Source organism: Rhinichthys klamathensis, unplaced genomic scaffold, assembly GCF_029890125.1.
Source record: "Rhinichthys klamathensis goyatoka isolate OS25496 unplaced genomic scaffold, OSU_Roscu_1.1 h1tg000319l_1, whole genome shotgun sequence".
NCBI classification, from domain to species: Eukaryota; Metazoa; Chordata; class Actinopteri; order Cypriniformes; family Leuciscidae; genus Rhinichthys; species Rhinichthys klamathensis.
This window is the reverse complement of record NW_026606835.1, coordinates 294,986-306,471: the sequence shown is the minus strand read 5'-3', so window position 1 is coordinate 306,471 and position 11,486 is coordinate 294,986. Positions and strand designations below refer to the sequence as shown.

The 11,486-nt window shown below is 39.2% G+C and overlaps 1 protein-coding gene across 1 annotated transcript in view; it reads left to right on the top strand.

The window, feature by feature from the left end:
* Positions 1-911: 911 nt before the first annotated feature.
* cyth1b (cytohesin 1b) overlaps positions 912-11,486 on the top strand; it is a 78,432-nt gene continuing 67,857 nt past the window's right edge. Inside the window, exon 1 of the mRNA XM_056271422.1 lies at positions 912-1,046. Coding sequence (XP_056127397.1) covers positions 1,028-1,046 — 19 coding nt within the window. The 5' untranslated portion in view covers positions 912-1,027. The remainder of the gene's footprint in view (positions 1,047-11,486) is intronic.

Here is an 11,486-nt window from a genome sequence, read left to right as displayed (position 1 = left end):
TATATTAAGACTAAATCCTGTAATTAGATGTAGGCCTATCATCCTGAAAATAGGCAGTATTTAATGTGCAACAGGTAAATACCATCTAGGAAGTAAAATGATATGCTTAACAAAATAATGCGTAGGAGAAATTACATGTTTTAAAACTACACCAACATAATTTTACATTTAAAAAAGACAGGATTTTTTTTTATTGTATTTATGGTATCTGGTGGGTGACAATAGCATAACTGTTAGCATTCAAGTTGCAAATGCATGGATGTTTTATTTTATTTTAATCATTATTTTATTTTACTTTTTAAAACTACACCAACATAATTTTACATTTGAAAATGACAGCAAAAAAAAATCTTATTGTATTTATGGTTTCTGGTGGGTGACAAGTCATTATAATGTTTAGGATTCAAGTTCCAAACCCATGGATGATAATAATTATAAAAATAAAAAATGTATGTAATGTAATGTAATGTAATGTAATGTAATGTAATGTAATGTAATGTAATGTAATGTAAAAGTGACTTAAAGGGTTAAATTCAAACCATTTGTGTAATTTCAATCTCTCAAGAGGTTAGGGAGACTCCTGCTGGACAGAATAAAAAAAGCACAGAGCTCAGAGGACATACTAGAAAATCTAAATCTGAATAAAATAAAATAAAATAAAATAAAATAAAATAAAATAAAATAAAATAAAATAAAATAAAATAAAATAAAATAAAATAAAATAAAATAAAATAAAATAAAATAGGAGACAGATATTTGTTTTTTTTCACATCACTAAAGAGACTGGCTGTGTCTAAAAACCCAGCCAGCGTTCTAGCTTTTGGGGCGTTTGTTCGCGCTCATGATGCCAAGAAATGCTGTCTATGTAGGCGAGTCACTAGGTCTTCAGACACGGCCAATGTGTGTGTACAGTTCACCGTGAGTGGAACAGAAGTAACCTGGAAGAGAAAAGAGCAGTGCAACTGACAAGTGATGTTGAGTGTGTTTGGCGGAGGAAGACTAGAGCTGTCTGTGTGAAACACCGAGGATGGACGCGGACGATTATGGTAAGTTTTATGTCATTAAAGTTTTATATGACTGAATAACGTGTTAAGACTGACAGCGGCGTGTCAAAGTGCATTATGGTGAAAAACAATGGCAGATTAATAGAAGTTTATGTTCAATTGGAATCCAAATGAGACCAAACTGACAGGTCGATGCTAAATAATAAAGCAAACATTTGTATGCTGGCAGTGACTTATTAAAACACAATGTTTGTCTAAGTTTGTTAGTAGGGACACCATGTTGACAAGACAGACAAGTTGTTGACCCAAATATTTGGTTTGTGTGCACCTATTTCTGTTCATTTGTAGGCCCATCTTTTTCAAGCCAAAGTTAGCCAAGGATTTGTGTGTGCTTTGAAAGAGTCATCATACATTCAGATATGTTGTTGTGTTGTTATGTGAGGATGACCAAAATTAATCTCATTCACTTAAATGCTGTTTATACAGTATATCAAAAAAGATGTGGTTTCAGTTTGTTTTTTTGATGTTTAATGTACCTTTTAAAACACAAAATTCTTCAAATTGTATTTTTTCTTACATGGTGGATGTTTCTATATTGTGCCCACACCCACAGTAACGTATTTTTTGCCTTTTTCATTGCTTTTTTTGTAGAATGTCAGAGTAGCAGAAATGATGTTACAGGATATCCTGAGTGAAAACAACAGACACACCACAGAGCTTTTGAAGAGTGGTTAAATGTCTGTTTTTGTACAAGAGTGAAACGACACCTGTTTAAAAGCAGTGAAAACAAAGAAGCTCTAGAAGTTTGTACCAAACAGTTTTCCTAAAGTTTCCTGAAGTCTTGTTGAAGACAATGAAATGATTTCACGAGCAGCAGGAACTAAATGCACTACACCCACCTTAAATTCACACTCTTAGGGCTGTATTTAGTCATTTTCATAACAACATTATAGAAATGACTGCTCATTTGTCCGTTAGACTCTATTTGTTGCACCTCTTTATGATTTGAGTGTTTTGTGGTCTTGTTGGTAGTCGCTGTGTATAATTATGAGTAATGAGTGTCACTCAGATTTCAATTTTCAGATCAGTCAGACAGACAATAAAATAGTGATAGACTGATATATCCACCAGTCTGATAAAATGTTACATATGTTAAATATTTTGTCATTTGAGATGATTAGCATTAGCAAGTGTCTGAAGTGGCTTAAAAAATAGTAGACTAATTCTGTTTTAATTTAATTGTAGCTAGTGACATTTATAAATGCATTTTTAAAGTACTTCTAAATAAATAATAACATAAACAAATATGCAAATCATTTTCTTTTCTTTTTTGCGGAACACAAAAGGATATTTTAAAGATAGTTGATTTAATATATGTTGTTTAAAGTAAGTGTTCATATCATTTCAGTGGGTCTGTGTGCATCTCACTTGCTATAATAAAAAGGTCAATTTCTTATGCTGTTTTACTTTTTTAACTTTCTTTAGTGTGAAATCTTGCTGTTTGAATATGAAAAAGGTCTGCAAAGTTACAAAGCACAAAGTCCGTTCCAAAGGGAGTTATTCTCAATATCAATGCGCAATGTTTCTGAATTCCCTGAAACGCCTTGATTGTAGTCTTTAATTTTCTTCCAGGAACGGACACGTCATCATTTAAATAAATCCAGCCCAAGTCATACGCAAAAAAAAGAGCGAGGCCTGAGGCGTTTTTTAATACCGAGTACACAAAGTTCGGACTTGTCCGGTGATTCTGCAAACGGTACAGCAGTGTTCTTGATAGCGTCACTCAGCTCGGTTCTGGCTACTCCGGTTATCTATGTATTAATATTTTAGACAACAATAAAACGAATGTTATAAAACACCATTCTGCCTCTTTTCATTTAAAAAAATCTTAAACATATTAATCGCCACTCAAATGTGGTTCAGGCAACAACGCGTACATTGATTATCTTCACAGCACGTATTTATAACAAAACAAAATATATAACACAACCCTACCTCTTTTCATTTACATTTGAAAAATATTAAACATTAATATGTAGTTCAGGCAATATGTGCATATGTACTCTGATTTATAGATTCATGAGACTAAAAATTGCCCGTTAGATATACACAAGACGAATTATATCTCAATACAGAGAAATCAGAGCCAGCAGACTAGCCGAGGAAAGGCTCCGTGGGGTTAATGAGCGCTGAGCGCCCGCTGATCGCCTCGATCTCACAACTCCGAAAGCGTCAGATCAAATAGGCGCTAACTTTATAAATAAACCACAGATTTGAGCTTTAAACAACTACTTTCTTATTTGAAAAACTCTTAAAACTACATTTCGGGACACAATAACAGTAGTATTTTTAAATTACGCTGGTTTTCTCATCCGCAATTGACGCTTGCTGGTTGGTGAAAGATGCATTCTGGGATACCTGGCTGTCTCAAATCTGCACAAGTCACCTCTCAATGCATCCTCGATAAACGGGTCGGATCAAGAACACATCCGGGGATTTGAATTGTGCTTGGCTAGATGTGAACTTTGAATTGGAACAGTACTTGGGTAGCAACTGATGACCTTTCACAAGAACACAAGTATAGACAAGAACGTAGTGATGGGGACGAGACCGCCTATGCCGAGTCCGAGTCAAGACCGAGTCTTTGAAGGGTCGAGTCCGAGTCGAGACCGAGTCCGTTGGTTTTCAAATACAGTCGTGTTTGAGTCAATACCGAGTCTTTGAGGAAGCAAGTCCGAGTCGAGATTTTGTCTCGACATGTCAGTTTTGATATTCATGATTTAATATCAGCCCAGTTAATAATCAACAGTTAAGGCCATTGCACACTGAGTCCGAAATTCGCATCCGAAATTTTCGCACGTTAAAAAATAAATACGACCTCTCGTTATGTCAATCACGCTTGCACACTGCCTCCGAAACTTTCGTCCGTCATAAAAAAAATCGAATCGGGTTCGATTTTCTGCGTTTTTCGCATCCGTAGCAATCAGTTTGAATGGTGTTTGAATGATGTTTTGACAATTCAGAGCCACCAAATCTCGAATACGAAAAAACGCATACGAAAATTTCGGACTCAGTGTGCAATGGCCTTTAGGCCTACAGACTAAGCTAGATTGGGAATTGTTTAGAGGAGCAGTCTTAACTAGTGATGGGGACGAGACCGCCTATGCCAAGTCAAGACCGAGTCTTTGAAGGGTCGAGGTCGAGTCCGAGTCGAGACCGAGTCTTTGAAGGAACAAGTCCGAGACGAGTCCGAGAAAGCAGAAATCGGTCTCGAGACAAGAACGCATATTGAGAAACGTTTAGTAGTGTGTTGAAACTTGCGATTATGGTAAGGGCCATGATATTTCCCCAAACACGCTCAAATGAGTTGACCAATCACAACACACTGGTCCAGCTGACCAATCAGAGCACATTGCACTTTTTGGAAGGAGGGGCCTTATAATGACAGGAACTAAACAGAGCTTTAATGACGAGAGGTGCTGCAACAAAGTAAAATATGTGAAAAATAATGTTTGTTTTTTTACCTTCAAACCTGAAAACCTATTGTAGTAGACCCCAAAAATATCAAGACTTTGTAAAAGGGCATAACTGGTCCTCCTTAAAAGTTCTATATTTTTTTGTAAAAGTCTGTTCTGAAACTCAACCTCTATTGATCTTTCCCTCTTTCTCTCACTTTCTTCAGCTTATCAGTTTTGATAAATGATTACTGATAACAGTATTGAATCATATCAATCTTTTTGAATGAAAAAGAATGTCTGGAGTATATTTCCGACTGACTGCATGTTCAGAGGCAGAGGGATCGAAACGTGAGAGGATGAGGTTTCATCATGCACAGAGTTATAGCAGTGGTCTTTTCAGTTGTGAATCAGTTAATTAGCTGTTAAATGCTAGTTTTACACCTCCCTGCCAGTGAAGAAACACCAAATGCCAGTTCAGCTTCTAAAATGATCATTTTATCTACTGAGCAGACTTGTGAATGTGGACAGGTATGTGGGACTGGGATTTATCTCTCATTACCACGGTTTCAGCTGCAGACGTGGCAAAGTGTCACATCCAGGAAAGAGCAAAGCTCCACAGGAAACCTCTGAGTGTGTCCTCGCTTTACCTCTTTCAGCTGTCACTCAATGATGTTAACTCCTCCCTGGCAGTCTGTTGCTCCATTAGATACAGCAAGAGTTTGAACAGAGGTTTGTTTTTGATGTACTCTCTCTGCCAAACTTTCTGCTGTCTGTGCATTTTGGGGTTTACTTGTTAGCTGCAAATCAAGAAGACTGTTTACAGTGATGACCGCACGTATAAAATCCAATTTTAGCTTAATCTAAAGTTAAAACTACTAGTGTCCTACTTTTCTGTCCACCACTTGAGCAGGCTTACATTAACAAACAGATTCTAAATTAGTTCCCAACTAAGACATCCATGTCAGTGCATAAATATTAAATCATAAAAAAGGTATATATGGAAAGAATACAAAACCGATTGATGTACAGTAGTCTGATTAATGCAGATGAACTGATGGAGTTTAGGTTTAAAGTCACAAATTGTGCACTAACACAAAATGACCAGTAGATGGCATCTATTTCCACAAAATATCCAGCTCATAAATATAGGCTACACATAGACAAATGATCACAAAATTCAAGCATGTCATAAGATGATATAATAACCATGTGGTCATGCAACTTTTTAAAATACCCTTTAAAGGGGTGAAAGGTCATATAACAGAGAGAAAGTGTTTTCCCCCCCCTCAAATACAAAAGTGCATAAAAAGTGAAATAATTTCTAGAATTTGATTTTCTTTATTCTGTATAACTCATTAAATATGTAATGGTGATGAATGAGGACTTGGCAGATATTCTAACATAAAAATGAATGTATTTAAAAAATGTGCATTTAAAATGTATTGGCATACACATGCATAAATCATTAATCTCTTAAATATTAAGTTCAGTATCCTGCTCATGTTAGGGTTAGAAGCGAGGAAAATAGAGAGATTTAGTGCCTATATGAGCTGAGTTTGTTCCTGGTTGGCATAGTGACCGCTCTGTGTCATGATGCTTGGGTTTTGTAGGGGTTTTGTTGGTCATTGAGTGTGCATTTAAGTCCTAAGCACCTCTCATGCTTAAGCGTCGCTCTGCTAGTGAGACCGAGGCTGCAGTAGCTTGTGCTTCTGGTACGTGGGCAGGTCCATTGAGTATCATCTGGGATTCTATAGCCATTAAACTACAGGCCCTGCCGGCCGGCTTACACACCTCCCATTCTGTAGGTTTGAGATTGAATCTCGCTAGTCACCAAAACAAGGTTCATCAAACCACATGGTTTTTGTGTCATCATCATACAGAAAAGCTGCATGCATTTTGTGGAATAAAAGATGGTGTATATAGGTTTAGGTATGTCATTGTCATCTCTTCGTTTTGTGAATCCTCTGGGCTGTCCAATCACATTAAGACTGAAAGTTTGGGTCAGGGACAAGGAAAAAACGATCAGATCTAAACATTAAGGGGATTTGAAAAGTAAAACTTTTTTTAATATGATGTTTATATACAAAATCGAAATCTGTCTTGATAAAAATCAACCCATGGGGCAAGTCATAGAGTTGCCCTCAGTTGACAAAATGCCTACAGTATAATGTGATTTAATTCATAGATAAATATTACAGAGTTAAGTTAAACTGCAGTGTGTTTGTTACATTTTTTACTTGGAATTAAGCTTACCTTATGGCTTCCATCATTCACCCTTCCTTCTCCATGCACCCTTTGATTTAATCCACAACATATTGTTGTTTTTCTCCCTTCTATTGTCTCTCTAGCACTCTCAGTCTCTCATTAATCTTAAGCTCCAGAGAAGCAGAACTCCTCAAAAGACTGATCTGTTTTAAGATCAGCTGAGATGAAACAGCAGCTTTCCTGCACGGGACGACTGGGGCTCGAAATACGAGTGTTAGGTCAGTAGCAGCCAACAGCCTGATAACCTCCCATTTGTCCTGTTTTTGAAAGGGTTAGATACAATCTGCCATGACCAACTACTGGAATAGATCATCCCATAAAGATAAAGACTTTAATGATCTATTATTCGCAGAATTTTAATGTTGTTGTTACTACTTCTTTAATGGTGGAGGAGTCTAAAGTTTATGCTTTCTCAATAGAGCCTCAAGTGTTTATTCAGTTCATATTTTGGAGCTCAAGAAGTAGATTTCACCTTTGTTAGTACAGTACATTTCAAGTTTAGTAAAGTTCAGTTCAACCAAAAAATGAAGATCTCAAGATGTCATCATTTACTGACCTTCATGTCATTTCAAACCTGTGTTACTTTGTTCCTTCTACAGAACAGAATGAATTGTGAATAATGTACTGATCACATTTTCATGCTATTACTGTACAATATATGGAGACTGGAGGTTTCTGAACCAAAAACCGAATCAGTCACAGTCATCAAGATGTCAAAATTTTCATTGAATCAGGGCATAACATTTTTTGTGGTTCTCGGAAGAAAGAAATTAATGCAGGTTTGGAACAACATGAAGGTGAGTAAATGATGACAGAATGTTAATTATTTGGGAAATGCTTATTTTAGCGTTGTCACATAAGGGTTGTGCGTGTGTGTGTGCTTATTTATTTTTTAAACTGGTTCATCCCTATATGGAAGACGAACCCGCAGATATCACAGATGTTAAATGAAAGCTTTTACTGCTGGCATATGATGCTAAGTTGGCTTGGAAATGGTATCTCATTACTGCCAAATTGCTCTTCTACACTTATCTTCCTTTGAACCATATTTTTTATTGTGTGTGCTTTCATTGTATTGTTTTGCTTGATAAATATTATCAGTAATTTCACCTAATGTACAATGTATCCACCGGGGAACAGAAATGATCATAATGCGGGGATACTCAAAGTCTGGCTCTTCACAACAGTCTGGATTTGTGGGACAGTTCATTTGTGCTTCTGTTTCTGCACTGTAAATCACAACACCAGAAACCAGAAAGCCATCCATTATAATGTATGAATCTGTCTAAACTGCATATGAGCGTGTCCATTATAGTGCAGTGTAGACTGCCTCGCTGATTATAATTTGTTGTTTTGTCACATTGCTTGTTTGCAGTTTAGATGGGGTGTAAAACTTCTCATGAAATGTTTTGCAATTTGTTAAAAATCCATTTCTTTAAATATGCAAAGCATCAGAATATGCAAGTAATTTTCATCAGTGATTGGTACCAAGTGTCAAGTTGTTTGCTGCATATTTAAACCATTACAAAGGTTTTTTGAATACATAATGATTATAATTTATATTATATATACAAATGTGCTCCAAATGCATCCATCTGTTCTGTTAATAACTGTAACTAAGGGCTACAGATGCACAATATTTGAAAATGAAGATGAGGCTAAATTATGACAAAAGGATATATACAGTGGGGAGAACAAGTATTTGATACACTGCCAATTTCGCAGGTTTTCCCACTTACAAAGCATGTAAAAGTCTGTAATTTTTATCATAGGTACTCTTCAACTGTGAGTGACGGAATCTAAAACAAAAATCCAGAAAATCACAATCAAGTAATTCATTTGCATTTTATTGCGTGACATAAGTATTTGATACATCAGAAAAGCAGACCTTAATATTTGGTACAGAAACCTACACTCACCGGCCACTTTATTAGGTACACCTGTCCAACTGCTCGTTAACACTTAATTTCTAAGCAGCCAATCACATGGCGGCAACTCAGTGCATTTAGGCATGTAGACATGGTCAAGACAATCTCCTGCAGTTCAAACCAAGCATCAGTATGGGGAAGAAAGTTGATTTGAGTGACTTTGAACGTGGCATGATTGTTGGTGCCAGAAGGGCTGGTCTGAGTATTTCAGAAACTGCTAATCTACTGGGATTTTCACGCACAACCATCTCTAGGGTTTACAGAGAATGGTCCGAAAAAGAAAAAACATCCAGTGAGCGGCAGTTCTGTGGGCGGAAATGCCTTGTTGATGCCAGAGGTCAGAGGAGAATGGCCAGACTGGTTCGAGCTGATAGAAGGGCAACAGTGACTGAAATAACCACTCGTTACAACCGAGGTATGCAGCAAAGCATTTGTGAAGCCACAACACGCACAACCTTGAGGCGGATGGGCTACAACAGCAGAAGACTCCACCGGGTACCACTCATCTCCACTACAAATAGGAAAAAGAGGCTACAATTTGCAAGAGCTCACCAAAATTGAACAGTTGAAGACTGGAAAAATGTTGCCTGGTCTGATGAGTCTCGATTTCTGTTGAGACATTCAGATGTTAGAGTCAGAATTTGGCGTAAACAGAATGAGAACATGGAACCATCATGCCTTGTTACCACTGTGCAGGCTGGTGGTGGTGGTGTAATGGTGTGGGGGATGTTTTCCTGGCACACTTTAGGCCCCTTAGTGCCAATTGGGCATCGTTTAAATGCCACGGCCTACCTGAGCATTGTTTCTGACCATGTCCATCCCTTTATGGCCACCATGTACCCATCCTCTGATGGCTACTTCCACCATGTCACAAAGCTCTAATCATTTCAAATTGGTTTCTTGAACATGACAATGAGTTCACTGTACTAAAATGGCCTCCACAGTCACCAGATCTCAACCCAATAGAGCATCTTTGGGATGTGGTGGAACGGGAGGTTCGCATCATGGATGTGCAGCCGACAAATCTGCGGCAACTGTGTGATGCCATCATGTCAATATGGACCAAACTCCCTGAGGAATGCTTCCAGCACCTTGTTGAATCTATGCCACGAAGAATTGAGGCAGTTCTGAAGGCAAAAGGGGGTCCAACCCGTTACTAGCATGGGGTACCTAATAAAGTGGCCGGTGAGTGTATGTTTGCAATTACAGAGATCATACGTTTCCTGTAGTTCTTGACCAGGTTTGCACACACTGCAGCAGGGATTTTGGCCCACTCCTCCATACAGACCTTCTCCAGATCCTTCATGTTTCAGAACTGTCGCTGGGCAATACGGACTTTCAGCCCCCTCCAAAGATTTTTCTATTGGGTTCAGGTCTGGAGACTGGCTAGGCCACACCAGAACCTTGAGATGCTTCTTACGGAGCCACTCCTTAGTTGCCCTGGCTGTGCGTTTTGGGTCGTTGTCATGCTGGAAGACCCAGCCACGACCCATCTTCAATGCTCTTACTGAGGGAAGGAGGTTGTTGGCCAAGATCTCACGATACATGGCCCCATCCATTCCTCCCCTCAATACGGTGCAGTCGTCCTGTCCCCTTTGCAGAAAAGCATCCCCAAAGCATGATGTTTCCACCTCCATGCTTCACGGTTGGGATGGTGTTCTTGGGGTTGTACTCATCCTTCTTCTTCCTCCGAACACGGCGAGTGGAGTTTAGACCAAAAAGCTCTATTTTTGTCTCATCAGACCACATGACCTTCTCCCATTCCTCCTCTGGATCATCCAGATGGTCATTGGCAAACTTCTGACGGGCCTGGACATGCGCTGGCTTGAGCAGGGGGACCTTGCGTGCGCTGCAGGATTTTAATCCTTGACGGCGTAGTGTGTTACTAATGGTTTTCTTTGAGACTGTGGTCCCAGCTTTCTTCAGGTCATTGACCAGGTCCTGCCGTGTAGTTCTGGGCTGATCCCTCACCTTCCTCATGATCATTGATGCCCCACGAGGTGAGATCTTGCATGGAGCCCCAGACCGAGGGAGATTGACCGTCATCTTGAACTTCTTCCATTTTCTAATGATTGCGCCAACTGTTGTTGCCTTCTCACCAAGCTGCTTGCCTATTGTCCTGTAGCCCATCCCAGCCTTGTGCAGGTCTACAATTTTATCCCTGATGTCCTTACACAGCTCTCTGGTCTTGGCCATTGTGGAGAGGTTGGAGTCTGTTTGATTGAGTGTGTGGACAGGTGTCTTTTATACAGGTAACGGGTTCAAACAGGTGCATGTTAATACAGGTAATGAGTGGAGAACAGGAGGGCTTCTTAGGCCCTGTCCACACGGACACAGGTATTTTTGTAACCATGAATTTTTTTTCGCGGTTCGGCCGTTCGTCCACACGGAAACGCACTGAAACCGAACATTTTTGAAAACCCCTGCCAGGGTGAGGATTTTCAGAAACGCCGGTTACAGTGTTGTCGTGTAGACAGTGAAACCGGGGTTTTTGCCTTGCGACGTCAGAGTGTGCGCCGTTATCAGCTGTGTTTGACGTCAGATTTGCGCTTCCGATTGGCCAACGTGGCTTTACGGTTAAGGGTTATATCGCCGCCTGCTGGCGTGGCATGCTCTTGACCGCGCTTGATAGCGTGTTTTTGCTTTTTTGTAGACGAAGACGGAGCATGTGTGGACGGGATTTTTTTTTAAAAAACGCTGTAGGAAAAGCTCCGGTTATAAAAATACCCGTGTCCGTGTGGACAAGGCCTTAAAGAGAAACAAAAAAATAATTTTGGTAATCACCAATACAGGGCAGCTGTGGCACAAACCTTAAATTGGGTGGTGGTCTA